Source organism: Thermobia domestica, chromosome 4, assembly GCF_964235325.1.
Source record: "Thermobia domestica chromosome 4, izTheDome1.hap1.1, whole genome shotgun sequence".
In the NCBI taxonomy this organism is placed as follows: Eukaryota; Metazoa; Arthropoda; class Insecta; order Zygentoma; family Lepismatidae; genus Thermobia; species Thermobia domestica.
The window spans coordinates 242217044-242238437 of NC_137457.1; the positions used below are offsets into that span (position 1 = coordinate 242217044).

General features: G+C 34.4%; 2 protein-coding genes across 5 annotated transcripts in view; one reads left to right on the forward strand and one right to left on the reverse strand.

Annotated features, from left to right (window-relative positions):
• LOC145683947 (endoglucanase E-4-like) overlaps positions 1-21394 on the forward strand; it is a 428679-nt gene that overhangs the window by 56257 nt on the left and 351028 nt on the right. The window lies entirely within an intron of this gene.
• On the reverse strand, positions 11353-18349 carry LOC145683943 (endoglucanase E-4-like). Its single transcript, XM_081755645.1, has 9 exons — positions 18290-18349; positions 16465-16629; positions 15495-15590; positions 14795-14977; positions 14295-14472; positions 13036-13198; positions 12656-12820; positions 12007-12149; positions 11353-11706 (listed from the first exon to the last, which is right to left on the reverse strand). Exons 1-9 carry the CDS (start codon positions 18342-18344, stop codon positions 11496-11498), a joined length of 1359 nt encoding a protein of 452 aa, XP_081611771.1. The 5' UTR covers positions 18345-18349; the 3' UTR covers positions 11353-11495.

Consider the following 21394-nt stretch of genomic DNA (forward strand, 5'->3'; position numbering starts at 1 on the left):
AAGCGGGAATAGGCAAAATTAAAAACAATTCAGATAACTTTAGATCAATACCAGCCCGGAATCTAAATATCCGTAATGTAGACGATACGGAACATAACCTAAATCGAGTAAATTTAAACAATCAGAACAATCAGAATAGGCAAAGATATGATGGGAACACACCTAACCTAACTAATCGTGACAATAATTATGTCAGACCATTTAACCAAAGTAGATTCAAAAACAGACGAAATACATGGCGAAATTCTAGAAATACTGTAAACTACATTGATAGACGTAACCGTAGTTCAAGAGATGGCACTTCGTATCAAAGTCAAAATAATGACACAATTCCTGTACAGAATAATAATGCGGGACATAATCATGATTGTGCGGTACAATGTACTTTATTAGAATCATATACAAGTACGAATCTAAACTGATTGCAGTTGATGTGGTAGGGGTTAAACCCATATCAGCTATTGATTCTTATGAATATTTATGTGTGAAAATAAATTTAATTTCTTCTTTTCGTTCACTTGAACATAGATTATTATATCTACCATACGGGAAGATGTTAATGTTGTTACTGATTAAAAACAAAGATTATTTATATTATATTGATTTATGTTGAAACTTTATTGTCAAAGATTATATTCAGTAGAAGGTTCATTCTATTAAGCTAATTATCCGACGACTGTACTCATGTGTCACCTTATATGATACTTGGATAAGATTCTTTTGTATCATGACGCCTTGTTGATATGATGTATTCTTTAAAATACCATCTTACGTAATTGTTATATAATGCGCCCTGGAAAGAGCAAACATTTTTTTCCATGACCGTTTTTAATGATGAATGAAATCGTTGATCATTGTAATTTGTGTTTTAAAATGTAATTATCTCTTACGCTTTTGATTTCGCATCCTTCGTTGATTGTATTAGTAAGCGACGACATTTTTAATGATAAAAGATAAATAATAATGGAATAAAAGTTTTATTATAAATGTATTTATATGAAGGAAACTTAATGAAGTTATATATGAAGGGCGATCAAAATGTAAAGAATAGCACTATTCTTATGTCATTATTATAAACGGACCAGTGGTTCTTAAATATAAAAGTCAAGCTCTCTTGTAACTTTTATATTTAGTCCCTTTATCGGGCGACATTTTATATAACGAGATACTTTGTATCGGTCCATAATTACATATATCTCGGGCAGAAAGTGCTTTTACACAAGCACTATACCTGTTATAATGTTAATTAAAAATAATAAAAGAAGAATGTTTTAATATATAAGAAATATACATTATTGTCTAGTTGGTTGCTATGTCGTTGTTTATAGAGACTCAGTTAACATGTTTGATTGCAAGTCGGCTTGTGTGAATATACATTAAAAGGGAATCAAAGAATAAATTATTTAATATTCATCATGGACTTGTAATTTCAGTAGAAAAGGTGAGCATACTAGTGAATATAACTTCAGAAGATATTTTTAGGTGAAAACGATTATTGCCACTAAAAATATAACTGAACCAGGGTTAACGACTACCTTTGGTGAGTCGTTGTAAATTCAAAATTGAGACAACAAGCGTAAATAAGGCAATTACAGTGGTGATATCAATGGGAACCTATTGACAGAATCAGGAAAGAATCTCATAATTAGTTAATTACGAAAAACCTGGACCAGTATATGAACTCTTGACCAAATATTTTAAATCAGTAAACTATGTATTACATTTTGACTAAATTTCAGGCATCTCTTGTTGATGATTTGGCTATGGCAGAATAATAAGATTGACCTGTTTTTAGTCTTTTGATGTTCCTGTCCTGCTGCACAATGTTGTATCAAGGTCTTTCCCGGGACAAAATCTAGCATAATGGTTGCACATCTCCACTTATGTTTAACCATTTGTTGTGAAAGAGACGTAAGCATATCAACCAAGACACTACCCCTATGTTTAAAACCTCTAAGTACTTCTACCCCCGCAGGAAAGTGTGTCTTCAGGAATAGGATACCCTCGACTTCCCCCTCCTTGCGAAAGGTACGAAACAATCATGTAAATCTTAGTTAAGTACGAGATTAGGGGCTACGTACATCTTTGGAATATGGAGATTTTCATGTCATCATGTAATCGGGTCGGATAGCTGAACTTAAATTTCTACCACATGCCATAACTTTTTGACAGAATTTTTGCCATGAAATTAACTCAATTTGTATCATTTGTTTTCATGCGATGATGGTTTCTGACAAAAATTGTCTTAGCTTCACCGAGCCTTTTCAAGTCGATAAGTCGATTTTCTCAGCCAGAAGCACCTCTATTCCCGATTGAGGACAACTGACTCCTAGCGATAAATATTTTGTTTCAGTTTACTAAAAATTAGCAAGACTGCAGATTTATTAAAGTATTAAACCGTTTTCTCACACATAATCATTTTCGCATATATCTGTGATTGTCATGAAATTCCTATTAATAGAATAAGCTCTACTGCCAAGAATGATCCATAGTTGCTGCACTTAAAATGAGTTACTTTACAGTAACTTAGTTACTTTTTCTACGTGCAATTACTAGAAAATTAGTTATTAATCTATATGTTAGGATTTGTGACATTTTTAATAAATTAATATTGTTGTATTCCGATAAACCTCTCAACGATACTTATTTTGCGTTTCTCGCAATAACCACACAACGTTAATAACCACATGTTGAGCTCCGAGTAGACAGGCACAATGTTGCCAGATATACCGCATTTCAGCTTATTGCGCCGTATCTTGCATGTTCAATTTGAGTTCAGATTCAACACGCAGATTAAAACCACGAATGAAGTTTAGAATTCGAGATTTGGAGCATTATGAAAATGTTGCTGAAGAAGATGACATAGTTGTACATATCTCTCCATGGATAACTGTATATTTTGTACTTGAATGTGTAGAAAATATTAGTTGTGTAATATAATTAAGTGTAGATTGTTCATTATGAAAGAATAAAACATTCCCTGAAAATAAACGCTAATCCGTCTATTAAAAAAAATATAAGACCCCGGCTTACTTTCGAAGAAACATTGTAGGTGAACTTTTAGTTTTCGTCCATCGTATGTTAAAAACCAAACCCCATATTGTTCAATATATAAAGATTTTATTCTCGGCTCTAATTCAAGTTTCAATTACATTCTTGAGATAGTGTTTCGGATCTTTATTCTATATTCAAATATAAGAATAGTTACTTGAGAGTGGAAATCGAAAAGAGTAATTAAAAAAGCTCTAACGAATGTATTTAATTTCACAAATAAATATCTCATTAATAATAACCCTGCAATACGGTACTGACCCCTCTTATTAAATTTCAGAAGTAGTATAGAAAATTACTATTTTTATTTATTTATTTATTTATTATTTAAAATGGCGGAGTTAAGTTATAACCTTTTCTTCCACTCAACCATTTACATTTTTCTTTTATAATCGGATCTCATAATAGAGTTTTTTTTTCTTTACAACGAGAATAAAAAGGATATACACACTTCGGCAACGTTAAAGAGTTACAGACATACAGAAGAAAATAAAACATGAAAAGTGAAAATGAAACTCATTACATATAAAATAAACACTAAAATAACCAAGCGACAATGCTGAAGATGTTAAACTATAGAAGGAGAGAGAAATAAAGCCTCTAGTACAACAGAAACTAGTGAACAATAGAATAATAAAAATAATATATCAACGTTCAGAGAAATTTAACAGTATTTTAGGTCTAAACTTTAAATGTTGATCCATCCACCTGCAACATAATATTTATTCAAATTGCGTTTTCTCCTTAGAAATCATGTTTAAATTTCATTGTTGTTATTGTTATAAAATATTAATATAAAATGAAGCATTAAAATGCAATTGTAGAGATAAAAAAAATAAGACAGGTAAAGAAGCGGGAAGTGCAGCAGAGACAGCGTGTATGCGGAAACATTCTAAATATTCAAAACTTAAAGAAGATCACATTTTTATTGCGTTTGTCACGGAAACAATGGGCGTTTTTAGCAAAGAAGCCAGAATGTTTTTAAAGGAATTAGGATCAAAATTAATTAATAAATCAGGAGATCCTAGAAGTGGTTACTTTTTGACACAAAGGATAAGCCTAGCCATACAAAGAGGCAATGCCATTAGCATATTAAACTCCTTCCCATCTTCACCCAAGCTAGACGAAATTTTTTATCTAAAATAAATATAACATTTTCTGAATGTTAATAATTGCTACTTCAAAGACATATACAGTATAAAATGATATTTTTGTTTATTATTGTGTGACTGGGATTATGGTAAAATCTAAGTATAGAGGACTGAAACACTTATTAATCATCATGTGTTATCCTTCGTTTCTACAATTGTCGGTTTATATAGTACCAAAATTATATTTAATTTTTACTGTTTGCTGTTTTAAATATGTTAATTTTGATGTTTCTCTAAATGTATTAGTACTTTTGTATATACTATTTTTTTTCTAGAAACTTCATTAACCAGAAAAATTAAATGTTAAAAGCCAAAAAAAAAAAAAAAAAAAAAAATAAAAAAAATAAAGCAGCAGCAAATCTCGAAATCAGACAGGCTTATGTATTGTTTGTTTGAATAATAATTAGTTAAACAATGTTTAAATCTGGTCAAAATAAATACACAGAAGATGAAATAAATCTTGATTATATATAACATATACAATACATTCCTTTGATTGACTATGTATAGATAAAATGATGCGCATACTTACGTGATTGTGTATAATATATACATTTTTTTGGTTTTATTTACTGAAGACCTTCATTAGAAAGATATTCTTTAAGCCGACGTTTAAAAGTCAACACTGAACCAGAATTTGTGATGCTTTCAGGAGTGTCATTCCAAGCTTTAGTGGCAAATAATGTGAAAGATTTGGAAAAGAAATTAGATTTGTGCGTTTGAACGGCGAGTGTTGTAATTCCTTTAGAACGGGTATTTTGTGTATCACCGAGAAATTTAAATTTAGTGCATAGATAAGTAGGTTTCTTACAATTATTTATTTTATATAAAAGTGTTAGAGAATGAATGCGGCGGCGAGTGCTTAGATTGCACCATCCTAGTTGCTGATAACAATGGGAGATATGGTCGAAGCGTTTTTTATTAAATATAAAGCGAACGCAGGCATTCTGAATGCGCTGTAAACGTTTTGCCAGATCTTCGGTTAAATCAACATATGCTGTATCACAATAATCTAAATGAGAGATTACCAATGACTGAACCAGGGACGCTTTAATGGATTCCGAAAGAAGGTTTTTTAAACGCTGAAGAGAATGAAGGGAGCCGTAAGCTTTCCTGCATACTCTATTAATATAGTCTGTCCAATTTAAGAATTTATCGATCTCGAGTCCTAGGCTATTGACGCTATCGCTTACAGGAATGGCTACGTTGTTTACAAGAACATTCGGTAGGCTTGTAATATTGATTGCGGAGAGTAGTTTACGAGAACCAAGCATGATAAATTTTGATTTGGTTGGGTTTACTTGCAATCCATTCTTGCCCATGTGCAGATTCTTTCAATGCCACTGTTTAAATGATCAATCGCGGTGGTTAAATTAAGGGGATAAGTGGATAAATAGCATTTTATATCATCTGCATATAAGTGATATTTACAGTGGGTGATATGTTCAGGTAAAACGTTGATGTATAAGGAAGACAGAAGAGATCCTACGACGCTGCCCTGCGGGACTCCTCATGGAACAAATTTCGTATTGGAACATATCCTATTACTGACAACTTTTTGTTTTCTGTTTGATAAATAGGAGCTAAACCAGGATAAGGTTGACTGGGAAAAGTTGTAGAAGGAAGACAGTTTTTCAATCAGTATGTCATGATCTATAGTTTGCAAAGTTTTTGAAAAGTCTAGTAGGGATAACAGTGCACGTAATTTGGGGTTCATCCATAGCGGCACGAATATCATCAGTGATATTAAATAGCAGTGCAAGTGCTGTGCTAAGATTTGAAACCTGACTGAAAGGGATTTAAGATATATTTTTTTTTGAGAAACTTAGTTAATTGGTCATGTATTATATGCTCTAACGCTTTGGAGATTGCAGGGAGTATATTAATAGAGCGGAGATCTTCTGCTTTTGTTGGATTTGTGGTTTTAGGCAATGGACGAACGTGAGAGAGTTCCAAATTGATTGAAATTCTCCGGTTGTGATGGAACTATTAAAAATATGCACAATGACATCTACAATGAACGGTAATATTTTTTAATAAGAATGATTGGCAAGTCATCAGCTCCTGAAGCAGGTGATTTGATTTTGTTTATTGCCTCCATGACTTCCGGAGCAGTGACGAGGTGAAGATTAAACATATATTTTTTACAGGGATTGTTTTTTAATATTCTTCAGAGTATTGACTTTATCTTGTGTGATATTTGGTGTATAACGTAGCTGTTCATTTATGGTGTCTATATGGAATTCTGGAAGTTGATCGATTTTGGCTTTGACACCAATACCAAGGAATTTCAGTTTTTGTCATAGCTCTCGTGGTTGAGTCGTATGGCTCAGGAAACATCTAGCAAATTCGATTTTCGCTTTACGAAATTCTTAAATACAACGGCTTTGTAATTTTCTATATTCCTCCTGCATTAATGAGATGTTTCATTTTTGTTTTAAAGCCGCTCTGTAACGTCTGTGGGCAGAGTCTCAGTGAGTCATGAGCGCCAGTATAGCATCGTTAATCTAAGGATTGGGGAGTCTACGTACTCTTTTCCTTCTCAAAGGGACATGCTTATTATACAGTTGCTGCACAAAATTATTAAAAAGTGTTACCTTTCGATCCAGAGTGGGAGCACAGTAAACTAAGTACCACGGCACGAGATTTGTGTCTTCGTACAACGCGTTGTCATTTATTTATTTTAGATTCCTTTTGTACATTACCCGAGGAATGTATTTTGAGCATTTCATGTTATAAGTTAGATAAAGAAGATCATGTCGGCTTATACCTGGCATAGATACTTGACCTACATTTGTTACTTTACAAGTATCAGATACTATTATGTGGTCATTAAAGATTCATTCGTCTCAGTTCTGTGAGTAGGTTGTAACGTACAAAAAGAAAGATTTAGAGAATTAATATAGCTTTTATATCACAGTACCTCGGATTTAGACGTCAAAAGATCATAGTTTATGTTCCCCATAATTACGATGTTACTGTACTGGGGGATAACTTGGGAGATCGCTTCTTCAAAATTTTCAGTCTGTATTAGGTGGGCGATAAACAGAGATCAATATTTATTTTGTACATTCAGATCGAGCACGAGGTATTCTGCAGAAGCAAATATAAACTGGAGGATCGATCTAGTATTTTCACTTTAACGTCTTCTCTAACATATACCAAGACACCCTCGGAACCCTTCCCTATTCTGTCGCATCTTATAGCCCTGTAGTTGGGTATGTTTATTAATGAGTCGGGTAAGGTAGGTTTCAGCCAAGATTCAGAAACCAGCAAAGCATGCGCAGAGAGAGAGAGCTAAGGATGGCCTTAATTTCATCGTGGTGCTTTATGCCACTTTGTGAGTTTAAGTGCAGAAGTTGAAGATCATATGGTTGCTTTGCCATCTAGCCTTTGAGTATTTCGCTGGTTGACTGGAGACCGGGGGCGAGGAGGAAAGGGGAGGAGAGGGGGAAGAGTGCGGTCATTGACACCAAGGTCGATGCCGCACAACTCCCCAAAGAATGAAGAGCCCTGGCTCAGTGTTTCAAATCTATCTACTTTGTTACTCTGCATTCTGTAATTAGCGACGACAGCAATGTGCACTGTTTATGAGTTTTTCTGTTTTCTAATGAGGTCTTTGAATAAGCAGGACATTTTCTACCACGTATTAGAATTGAACCTGATCTTATATAATGAAAATTAATAACATTGAATACATTGTTTTTCACATAACTTAACTGGAAAATAACAGAAAAATAATGTGAAAGAAAATACTTGTATTAACCCTGCTTTTGCTTTTGTGACTGCTAGGAGACACTGAGGACCACTGCATTGTTACTGACACAAACATACACTGGAGGAACACTAACCACACTATAATATGTAGGGAAGAAGTAAAAAAAAAAAACAAACAAACATGTATCACTAGACACATAAATAATTATTAATGGAACTTGGCAGTATTTTCGAAACATATCCTTCATATTGATACACACACACCATGTGATAAAACGTGCTTCATTTTGGAAATAGAGAAAGCAACTCACGTTCGTTTGTCACAGATTGTTTTTAGCCAACGATGAGGATCACAATTTTTCCGTCGTTTGTCCACACATTTCGTACTCCAAATGCATCCTTGGCACGTCGTTCCAGGCGTTCGGAGGTCAGGAATTCAGTAAGGAGGAGTCCACTGCCTTTCAATAGTTTTTTTACCTTCTAAACTTGGTCCCGAGATCGATAAGACACAAATTTTACAATGATGGGACGGGATTCCTTACGCACAACTTTTGCTGCACTTCGACTACGACCAAAGGAACGCAGCCTGTGGCCACTATCGATTTGGTCTACGGTGAGATTTACATCAAGCTTTTTGCTGAAAGTCTCAAGAGCAAGTGCCGTGGGATCTTCATTTGGCGTTTCAGCTAGTCCGTGGAGGACCAGATACGACCTCCGGCTATATTGCTCCAGTTGATCGATGCACTCGCCTTGGTCCTTTATTTCCACTTTCAAATCGGATACTACTTTCTTGAGTAATTTTAAGTCTTCAGTGAGCTGTAGTAACTCTTTTTGAATTTGCGTAGAGATATTCGGCTCAGGATTCTGTCCCGAACTATCTTCTGTTAGTTGTTTTAGTGCAGTAGTCATTCTATCTTCGAGTTAGTTAATTGTGTCCTCGATCTGACTGCACCTTGCATTCAGTGACTTATTTGTGATGGAGGCCATTTTCCTGCAGAGGGTTGCAACACTACACTAGAAATCATACACTATGTTCTGGCGGGAAGAAGAGTGGAGAAAAATGTCAACTTATTTACGAAGCACCACGTTTAGTGATTGATGGACCGTGAGCTATATAGCTACCATTTAACGTAACATAGAATATATTGTACATGCTATGAAACTGGATATTTGAAAGAAGCACGGACACTAACTTCACACACGTCTTCTCACTTCCGCCATCTTGACTCGTACTGGCGGAAGTGATCTTTGACAATACTCTTGATAATAACTCTAATGTTTTGTAGTAATTCTGTGAATAATATTTCATTATCAACTCAAGAATTCGGTATTGTTCGTTGAAATCAGAATGGACAGTTACTGCGGTAAGATATCTTTGGACGAAGATTTTCATTATAACTCCTGTTGGGTACTGTTGCTTTATTTTTTATGAATAAATATTTAAGTAATGACCAGAGTAGGACAGAATTTGATTTAAGGAAGAGGATCGATTTGACTTTAAATTTAATATTTTTTCAGTAGCGAGGCTATAGGAGGCGTTGACCTACAGTTCCAGATCACATGAACTTCCACCGGGAGCTAAGGAGTAGGATCGAGAAAGTTTAATGCAGTATTATGTATCTTTTATTCTTTATATGATTATACTAAAACATCTAAATTTACATTTTCATTGTCTGACAACGGATGTCATTAGCCGGCGTGACTAGTAAATATAAAACATCCGATTAGCTAATAGTTGCTTTTAGAATCTATTGCTGTGATATTACTTCTGAAACAATTTATGATAAGAAAAGAATCAAGACAAAGGGGAATAACCATTAGGGAATGTCGTTACAAACACCTGTAACATTTCTCAAACACAGTTACTTCCATATCCTGATGAAGAACTTAGGGATTATTAAGTGAGTACTAACTGAAGTTATAAGTCATCAAGGCAGTGAACACTTTATTGTTTGTGAAAGTTGTAGCTCGCAGAAAAAACACATGTGAGTAGAAACGAAATGAAACTTTTATGACAGAATCGTTATTTGAGTATCACGGATATGATTACAATTACAGAAATTTACAACGCTTCTAACTTCGAGAAAGATGTGCTTGAGCAAAGTCCTGCTAAAGTCTGGAGGTGTCTGAATATAGAGGACGACCTTGGTCTTTTGAATTTCTTCGATGTGGGTGTTGATCTCAACGTGTAGCAGCTGAGATCGTATGTTAGTGAATTGCGTATCGTACTATTACATGTAATGGGGCCGTTATAACGGTGATAGAACTGCAATCACGATAGCCTTTAACGCGTATGCTGCCATAATTACATAATACATTGAATCAGGATTCATTTGAAGACAGGACTGTCTCTCATCCAGCGTAAGTGATGTTGTTTGCTCGCTTATTGATTCGAGAAGTAATTTTGGTTTTGGAACGATAGAAGCTTAGACGAAGATGTGCCTGCCGTCATTACAGTGTTCGGCTAGACACCGTTGAACCAATGCAGGCACTTCACACGGGTTACCATGGTCCAGCTTCGAAATAACACTATGGGACGGGCACTGTAAGTATACTCATGTCCAAAATTATTGTCGCATGTCTATAAATATGTTGTTGTAGGAATAAAATTTGATAATGAATTTCCCCGGTATTTCTTAAGATGTGGGAAATATCATGTCAAACGAGCAGTAAATAAGAACAATAAAACGAAAGTAAAATTTTCTTGTCCATTTAACAACATTTTGTTTCACTCACTCTAATTTTCGTATTTATAATTCTTTTCCTATGAAATTTACCACAAATATACATTTCTCGATTATACACATAGTATCAATATTAAAAGTACCCGGCAAAAAAATTACCAAATTATATTCTTACAAGAAGACAGTTATAAATATGCGACAATCATTTTGGACATGAATGTGCATACTTCCACACATACACGTTATTCTATTTTCCTGGACGAGAAGCTGTCTTCTTGTAAGCCGATTTTGCTATCCCGTTTGAATGCAGTCGTCTGCTTGTGCTCAGCTTCTTGTCGTCGACAAGGTGTAGTGACGCCACATCTCTCAGTTTCAAATTTACCTTGAAAATTTTGGAGATTCAGTGAGTGGCAAAAGAATACTCAAGCCTGCTTTCTTCTGTTAGTTGTCGTTTTTCCCATAATATCATGTTTTTTAAAGCTAAGAGATGAAGAATTTTCCTACAAAATTTCAAGTTGCTATTGGTAACAGTTTTGAGGATCTAGTAAACGGCAAGTCTATCTACAAAACTCCCGTTCTTCGTTTACCTATTGGATACCTTGTCTTATACACACGTATGATTAAGAAACCTTGCGTAATAGTTCAACTTCCTACGCCAAAGATTTCACAGATAACAGTACAGTGATGAATGAATGAGTGAGTGAGAGATTAGATTTACCATTTCATATTGATTAAAAGTAGAATTTTAATTAAATTAATGATATTTTATTTTTTAAATAAAGCAACATACAGTATTTTGTTTACTATCAAGGAATTGTTTTTCACATTCTATTGTCTGACTTTGTTCTGAGGTCATTGCAATTACATTGCTCCAGTATTTAGATAATATCTGTTAGTAGAGAGCGCTGAGAGCAGCCAAGGAACCTGTGAAAGCAGCATTGTAATCGCAAGCCACTTCATTGTGGACGTAGTCACTCCTCACGTCTTGGTAGTTGTCATTCTGGTCAGGACCTCCAACCATGGCACCATTCAGTACTTGGTAGTTGGGTTGGGCACCGTTGTAAACGTTCCAGTCGCAAGTGGCTGGGCGGTTAGGGCAGGAACTACAAGGAAAGCAAAGTAAAATAAATATCTAAACAAAAAGTTCTTCCTGCAATAGGTGAAACAAGTTAATTGCTGGTAATATACGAGATGGTAAAATATTTCCAACTTTGTTCATTAATATTGACGATATAAATGTGAAAACTACCATATTCAACTCTTCAGTGAGAAAACAATGTGTTCTTATAAATCTCCTGACTCACTTTACTTCAAATTTTGTTTAAGAAAGAGCATACAACTTCTTAGAAACCATGTTGTATAGAAATTGAAAATCATTCAAATGAATGAATGAATTTACTTACGCAGCTCTGTGTTGTTCATGAGTTGGTGGGTTGTTTCCGTATCCAACAACGTAGCTCCTGCCACTAGATCCCAAAGCGTAGTCAACCTGGCTCTTGGCAAATTGTCTGTAGCTGTCAGTGTTGACGTTCAATTTGTTTGCAGCCTGCAATTCAAAGTAATCTATGTTAACAGTTGTTTCATATAATGACTTCAACGTCATCAATATGGATTTTTCAATTATCTCAATCATGAAGATAAATATCATTTTCGTACATGATAGTAAACAAGCTATATTTTTACTGAAATATATCATGAGTTTCTAAGATTAAGTCAAGAACAAACTTGAACATATGTTTTGACACGAAAATGTTATAAAAAATACAGAAGGAAACGTATATTTGAAATCAACTCATATCTCTCAATAACTTTCTACTGACGTATTTATAAGTAAAATTTACTTATTCATGAGAATGAGAATACAAATGAAAAATAAACAGATCGAATACATTTGTTTGAGGGTAGTGAATTGGAAACGTTTTTCTATAACAATGAAAAAGAAATTAAGGAACAACTTGTATTTCATTGAAGTTAAACGAATTAAAGAAAGTATCTAAAATCAATACAAAATTTGAGTGACCTGTAACATAAGAAAATAAGTATTAACCATACCTCCAAGCAGATCCAAGCGATGTTGTTAGCATGTCTGAGAGTTCCCCATTGACTGATGTAGAGCAATCCCTTGGGAGTTTTCTGCTGACTGTTCTTCATGTAGTCACAGAATCCGGTGACACGGCTTATGTAGTTGCTCTTACCAGTAAGCTCGGCCAACAGTAACTACATAAGGAGAAACAAATGTTAGGTCAGGATCTTATTTTCGAAGTATAATTAGCAGGTTCATTGATTGGAATCTATCGAAAGAACTGTAAGAATACTGTAAGGCTGATTACAATCCATTAGATAATTAAATGTTATCCTGCTATTAGGAATTGACGAAAGAATAACATGCATTGAGTTGAAGAGTATGCAATTTTTTTTTAATATAAACTCACCTGTACTCCAACGGTCTTGTCGTTCCATGAGAATTCAGATGGTTGGAAGTCCAGACCCAATGAACTGTACAAGCTCTCGGCTTGGTCCAAGTAAGATTGGTCGTTGGTAGCCTTGTACAGCCAAACTGCAGCCCATACGATTTCATCCTTGATTTCGGAAGAACTGTAATAATGAAAATAAAACAATGTTCAGAATGAAAGCAGTAAGCTGTATTTTAATATTTAAAATTAAAAGTTTTACAAAAGTATTCGTTAGCACAGATTAAGTCAATCGTGGAATTACTTAATTATTTGCGTGAGTTCACCGGTTATCTTTAACCTTCAATTGACGCGACTGCTGCGTCGAGGCTTTAAACCTTTATAGCTCAGCTCCTAATTAAGCTTGGAAGATAATTTTGGTATCAATGTTTCCTTAGGAATGAAGCTTTCCGTCGATATGTATGCTATATATGTGGGTGTACCACGGAGAAGGAACGAAGGTAAATTTTGTGCTTTTCAGTCCTTTTGCATCAGAATTGTTTGCGGGGGCCTTTCAGCAGAATTGTTTCGTGGTACATCCATAAAAATTAGTATGTGAAGCAATGAAGTAGACCATACATGGTAATACCCTGTATGTATACTTGTTGCTTGTATGGGGGAGGAGGAGATGGGCAAGTTGGCCAATTTTTCGAGCCTCAGTTTCTAGATGTATATCTTTTCACCATGTTAGTCTGGACTTTTTACCTCGTTGGAATCTGTGTCGCATTAGCTTTCCAACGATGTTTCAATCATGACTGATAATTAGGAGGGCCACTATGGCCGCCAACGCGAAAGTCTGGAACAGTCCTTCAAAAAATGATATACATGCCGTCTTTATACGAATTTCGTTCTGAATTTTTATCTTGCCTTGTATTAGAGCAATGGCTACCATTTCTTCATTATTATCACAAGGGTATTGCCCACACATTAGCACAATTTTGTCGGCGTAGGATGACCTGAATTGTTGCCAGGGTCCTCCAAATTCTATTTTTTCATATTTTGTAGGACTTTTTATTTCTTCTTCTTCGAATAGGCAAGGAATTGCAATAATGTTACGTCGTTTTGTTCCAGAAGCTTTCCAACGATGTTATTGTTGACTGTGATAATTAAGGGTTTGGGGTCACCAGGGCTCCAAACATGCGAGTCTACGATTTCCTTCAAATCCCTTGGGAACGTAGAAAGGTTAAACATTTACAAAATTTAATGCAAAATACTACTGTATATTTTATAGCTCTACTTACCTATAGAATTGAGCAGCGTTTTGGATGGAGTCGGAGTACTTTCCTCTGTAGTTGAGAGCAAACTGGAAGAGTTGCTTAGCATGGTTGATCAGGGTAGAGGCATATCCGGCATCAGAATCTTGGAACACAGCGGCTGTGGCTGCCATAGCTGCGGCGGTTTCTCCAGCGAGATCAGATCCTTTAAAAATTCATAATAGCAATAGGTATGTTACAAATACGACATTGTATTAGTACTTGAAAATACTATGATGATGACGATGATCATTAGCCTATATATTAGAAACTAAGATAGTAAAGAACTGAACTATTTCATTGAATTTTGTGAACATGAATTAAGATATAGCTTTTTTTTTAAAAAAAAAAATCGCCCTCAGTTAGTATTAAAATAAGACAATGTTATATAAAATATGTTATATAAAATGCAAGTTATCATAAATATTTTTATACAATAATATAATCTGAGAAGTAAAAATGCCTAATTCAAAAAAAGTCTGTCATACCTGGGTGAGCAGTATCAATCTTCCAAGCAGGTCTGTTCATGGTCATATCTTCTGGTCTTCCCCAGTAAGCGTGGTCAGTGTTTCCATCGCCTACCTGTCCGTACAATTCATTGGCACTCACGTGACACTTGATGAAGTAGTCTGTACCCCACTTGAGAGTATTCTTCAAATACTGAGTTTGACCTTTAAGAAACAATCATAGAAACATTAATGAATATGTTTTATAATTATAAATTATATCCTGAGTATCTTCTTAGTAAACTATATTAAGCATTGTTACGTATGTTATGTTATCAGCAATATAGTGTTATAGTCTTTTCCCTTTTGGTGAAATAATTTGTAGATATTTAAGTTAGTCTATTTAAACAAGGAAAACAAAAGTGTTAATTTTTTGTGAATAATATGTTCAGAAGAGTAAAACTTGGAAACAAAACTTAGCAATCGAGTTAGAAAGAAAAGAAAGTAAAAGCAAATCTAATCTGCGTTTATGAACTAACTTGACCCACTTCGACGTAGTATCTGACTTAGATAAAGGTGTTTCTCTCTGTCTTCTAATAATCAGTTTATCTGAACTATTAGCTTGTATATTTATTTCTATTAATGTTCTTTATTAAACTTAGGATATATAATAAAAAAATATAATGCATGTTAAAAAATGAACGCTATTAAAACTAAGATAATATATATATCAAGTATTAACCTGCAGCATCGTAGGCAGCCTTGTTGGAGAGATAACCCCATGCAAGAACAGTCACAGAGTAAGCCATTGGGAAGTTGAATTTCACATGGTCACCAGCTGTAATTTTTAAAATTAAAAGTTTCAATGATTTTAATGGTATTAGTAACTCAAGAAAGGAATATAGTTTTTACACAATAATTTAATACTGAGAAATTAATATATCTTAATATCACTGATTTTTGATTTTGATTTTGATTTTTAAATTAAAACTTTCTTATAAGTATACACTCTGTTTGCACATAGTTAATAATCTATTCCATCATTTGCCTTCTCATTCCTCAACCGAATCCTAAAAAAAAGGTTTTATTTCTTGTATTTTTATTTTAAAAGGAAATAAGTGAATATTTTTGCAAAGGTTTGAGATTGTCCAAATTCCAGGTTTGATGACTCTGGGACACTAACGAATAAATCAACAATATTATCAAAGGTTATTTGATATATTATTTTGAATATAATATCTGCGTTTTCTGTAGTTTGAACTTGGTCTATTAAAAGAAATTCCGCCACTGTTACACTTAGAGAAAGAGGTAATAAATGGCAATTGAGTAACTTAATATATTTGCTTAATTGGCCAATATTGTTTCTCTAGGTTGCTCTTTGCTACAATCTTTTTCTATTATATTTACTCTCTAATACATTTTCGGACTATTTTAGTTGCTTGCAATCTTACATAAATTTTATATAATCTTTAAACATATTGAAGCATTTGTGGTAATGATAGTTAAATATTTGTATATTAATTAGCACGTTGTTCCGTTTGATAAACCAGTAAAAATACCTCTTGTTATATCTACTATTTTGTAAGCTAGTTCAAGAATTGTAAATCTTTATCAATATTTTACAGTGAAATTAAAATCATTATTTAAAACCTAATGTTATTGACCATGTTCTTATTACTGGAATCCAATGTTTGAATTTGAAGTTCTCTTACCATCGTAGTATCCGCCTGTGAGATCTTCACCGTTGTTTCCCTTGTCGTTGAGAGCAGAATCTCCTCTCCATGGAATACGGTTGTCAGCTGGAAGTTTTCCAGATCTCTCAGCCTCATAGAATAACAAAGACTTCCCCAACACCTCAGCATAGTTGTATTGCGCAGCTGGAATGTAATAAAAGTACTTAAATGAATGCACAACTTAACAGAATTTCAATTATCTAAACTTTGCAGACATAATATTCTGTTTCAGCATAAAGCATTGTAGCTAGTGTCGCTGTTACATTTTTGTTGAGAGTGTTTAAGAGAAAGCAGAAGTGGGTATGTGTATCATATTATTATGAGCGTCTTGCAATCAACGGCTCCTTTAATGCAACTGAGCTGTTGGAAGCTTCGTGTTTACACAAAAGTTGGAATCTTTTAATGTACCAATGGAAAAATTCATGAGGAAATCTATTATTAATGTAACAAATATCAACTTTAGTATGTCCCCAAGCGCGTCCTTCGGTACAGCTGCACTAACGTATTTTTCGTTTATATTGAGCCAATGTGCCATTTTTGGACAAAAACAGTCATAAACCCAAGATATACGTATAATGGAAGGCGTTTGTGGCTCATGTTAAATCGAGCCTCTTAACCCGATTAGATGTATCTACTCTATTAGGTGTGATCCTTCTTAACCTCATATAAGCTGGTGAGACTCCAATACAAAGTAAGATGACAGTTATTAAACGTGATAGCATACACAAAGGATGAAAAATATATTTTTACTGGTATTGGGGATAAATTCATTTATTGTGACTTGCATCGAGAAAATTTCTGAATTATAAGACATGTCAGAAACTTCTACATGCGTGATTTTGTTCAAGGAATTTCCAAGGGTTTTAATCTTAATATCGAATCTATAGATAAACTTAATATGGGAACAATGACTTCTGTTACTTACGGTGGAGTAGTTCAACTACAGAGGAAATAATAAAAATAAAAGTCCTGATTATATATACACCAAACGCCATGTACGAAACTTTCTTTTGCGTGGGAAATTTGGTTTTAATTTTACCGCTTATGAGGTCCATGTGAAACTTCGTGCCACCATTTCTAAAGCGTTCTAGTTCCTTGACGGTTTCGCCCGTGCTATGTGACCCCGTATCTCTACGTAACTGAACTCGCAACGGACTGTCATTCCGTCACAGGTTGTAGGAGGTACTACTTGAATTCCTCCCTTACTTGCACTAGTCGCACGACGGTTCTGACTGACAATAGGGTTTAATGCCGGCGGGACCTGTCACTGAGAGTTTTCTTCCATCTATAGTTGCTCTTCGCCAATGTGCTTTTACCGTGCCCTCATCAGCTTCGTTGCTATCCTCGCTACATACCCGATCACTTGCTACATTCATCCCGTTCATGCACGTAATAATTTGATATCTTTTGAAATTCGGGAGTTTGCCCACTTTACACTATCGCCACCTGTTCGGTTCACGCACACTGACATTCTTCTACTCCCCAGGTAGTACAGAACTTATTCTAATGCATCAAAACGAACTAACCGGTGCTGTGATCACCATTTGACTGTTCGAATTCAGAAATCTTACACGTATCGAACTCCAGGTGTTTTTATTATTTTGATAATTTATTTTTTCTACGATTTTAAACTGTTCAATCTTATGTCTTAGTGAAATGATAAATTTCTGGTTGGTGTGCATTGCGAGCTTGGAAGACTTACCATGTATACATAGTGTAAGCAATACCATGTATAAAAGGTTAGAACAAAACAAAACAAATATATAAAACAATGAGAGGGAGAAAAAAAAGAAAGAAACGTTACCGGCAAGACGACCAGCTGCGACGAGGAACAGGCAAACGATAGCTGACTTCCACATGATGAACCGACAGAATGGTTTGCCATAGCTCCGAAAGAGTATTTATACTTTAAATGATAGAAGATATTGCGTAATTAATCTTGTATATTGTTACTAATTGGGGCAAGAGTTACTAAAAATGATATTCTTATAAAAATATACAATACTTATCAATTAATTGCTATGCTAAGACAATCTCTAATCAAAGTTGACATTCCGTAATCTGTTTGAACTATCAAAAAGAAAAGGAAGAAGAGGAAGAATAACAATGAATTGTTTGAGAAAGAACTTTTTTTCTTTTGAGTGAAAGCATCTTTTAACTATTTATCTGAAGGTGGGTGTGGTGGGGCAGGTTAAAGAAGATAAGCAATGACCTTCATATATTTGTGTTTAGGTAAACACATAACATACTTAACTTGGATACAATTCACTAATCAAGATAACATTAGGAGCATAAGGTAAAGTCACCCACAAGATTAACACAAAGGGAAAATATTAAACACATATTTGTTATAGTTGAACAGAATGTTTAATGCCTATTAGACGTGATCATTGCAAACAATATGAACATGCATGGACACTACTTAGTACAGAACAGTTTGGAAAATCAGACAAATTGGGATATCATAGGATAATATAAAGAAAAATTGCATTGAATGATCACATTCATGTTTAACTGGACAGAGAGGGAACGCACCAGTAATCCTGCAAAAGAGAATAATCATAACATTTTCATAATTTATTTTAAGTTTATAAGAGTAACAATAAATGTTACTCATATATGTTTGTTGAAAATTGTAATTTTCATTAGCATAACACGTGGTGTTTGGTTCACGCTGTGAAACTACCGTGAAGTTCCAGACTATAGGGGTGAAATATTCTAACCATACTTTATAGATTTACCGGTTCGAAATGCAAAGAGGGAATGAGAGAGGAAAGTGAATATACTTTAGGAATATATATAAACCTCTCTTATGTAACTTATATCTAAAAACAAATTCTCAATATCTCTCAACAATTCTGTTTCTTGCTATTACCGTTTTCTTCCCTATAAGGATCGATATTGGAACTAGAATTGATATGTTCTGCTACTTTCGGGGTACTGTTAGAACCGAGGTTGAACCTATGTTTAGACTTCCATACTTTGCAATGCGTAAGTAATGAAAGTCTTACATTTACACTAAAATTCATGTATATAAACTGTTCCTTGTCGATTAATGTTAGTTTTCGTTTCCTTTATCGCAAGCATTAAAACTGGAAAATGTAGATTTCTACCACTGCCGGTTGGAATAGAGAGATAAGGACGGAAATGAAACCTACTCTTGAATTCATATCAGAAAACCATTTCTCGCTTTATCGGTTTTGCTTTCATAGGTTTGACATACATAGTCTTCCATAAGATTTCCATTACACACATATAGTAGGCGTATAGTTCAGAAAACTAAGAGTAATTTGTTTCTTCAGGTTTCTTTATGAGTATTGTATTATTACTCAAACCGTCAGGGTTTTCGTTTCGATTAGTTATTTTACATCTTTATTAAATAAAACTCAGAAATCTTCCGTCCTATTCTTTCATTTTTTTAAATTTCAGTTTATTTTCTTTGGTGAACATGAAAGGTGTAATGGAATGAATACTCTTATTGTACACAACTCTACAATCATAATATATAACAAAAAATTAAAGATGCGACACATGGGTACTTTCAGTCATCAAAGGATTTGATTCGACTTTTGGTCATTTTGAACATACTTCATAATTTTCTACCTGATACTCCTTTCAGTTCTTTAATTATTCATGTCCAGATATTGTAAATAACTCTATATTGTAAAAAAGCGTTCACTTATCCATTCATAAACTAAGCGTACAAACTTTATATCTCATTTTCTGATAACTTTGGTAACCATACTTGAATCCCTCGTGTTCTGAATGCCCCATATACTAATCGACAGATTTCACTTAGCAAGTATCTCTGGAAACAAAGATCTCCTTAACAATTTTTCATTTGATTGGAAGTCTATATCATCATGCCAAGTTTGATTAAGAGTAGGTGGGTTTCATCGAAGATGTTTTAAGTAAAACATTTCACAAATCCGAACTGCATCTTGGATTAATACTCGGATAGAAAGGTTTCCACAGCAAAATGGTTCATATACATAATAAACACGTTGAGATATATTAACTTGCCAAGTTCGGAAAAGGTCTGATGAGTTTCAACGATGGGATACGATATAAAATATCCTTTCACTAAATCCAAATCTGAAATTTGATGGCCAAGAGCACGAGGGTCAAAGGTCTACAAAACGTAATATTTCGTATGAATTCTAATGTTGTCAAAGCCTTTCACCACACCAGGTTTGATCAAAATTAAATGAATTTGGTCAATCACGTTTTAGTGAAATTTCTTGATTTTACTGATTTCAAACTCAAATGTGATCTTCAATTACTCAAGAACCAAGAGCCGGTACGCAATAATATTTCACATGTATACGACTAAGCTCTTTGGTATGTACTACTACGGTAAGCTCAGTCAGAATAGAACTAGCTTCCTCGGTACATACGACATATAATTTCTTTCTTAATCCAATCGTTTTCTACCCCCTGAGTGTCGAGGTTTTTTTAGAGTGCTCGCCACTTGTTTCTGTCCTGTGCCAGATCATTCACTCTTTCGCATGAAATATCATGTCTCTTCTATAGGCATTCCAACTGTAATATTTTCCATAAATAGAAGCATTGCTTTGTATATAATAGAACACAAACAAACTATTTGCTGAGCAAAACAATATATTCTCATTTTAAAAATTACATACGTGTAACAGTTTCGCCAACTAACACTTTCATTTCATCAGAACCTCATGAAGTATCAGACCGAAGTAGCACATAAGTTTTTTTCCTTCTATTGAGGTTTTGAACACGTATGCAAACTGTCAGTTTATTCTAAGAATATCTGCAGTTGATTCAAAAATGAAACATCTCGGTGTCCAGCACACGTGTATTTGTTTCTCTCCCCTATTTATCTCCCCAACTATAGCCCGTCGTGTTGGAAGGGGGCACGTTCCCCAGTGGTACAGCA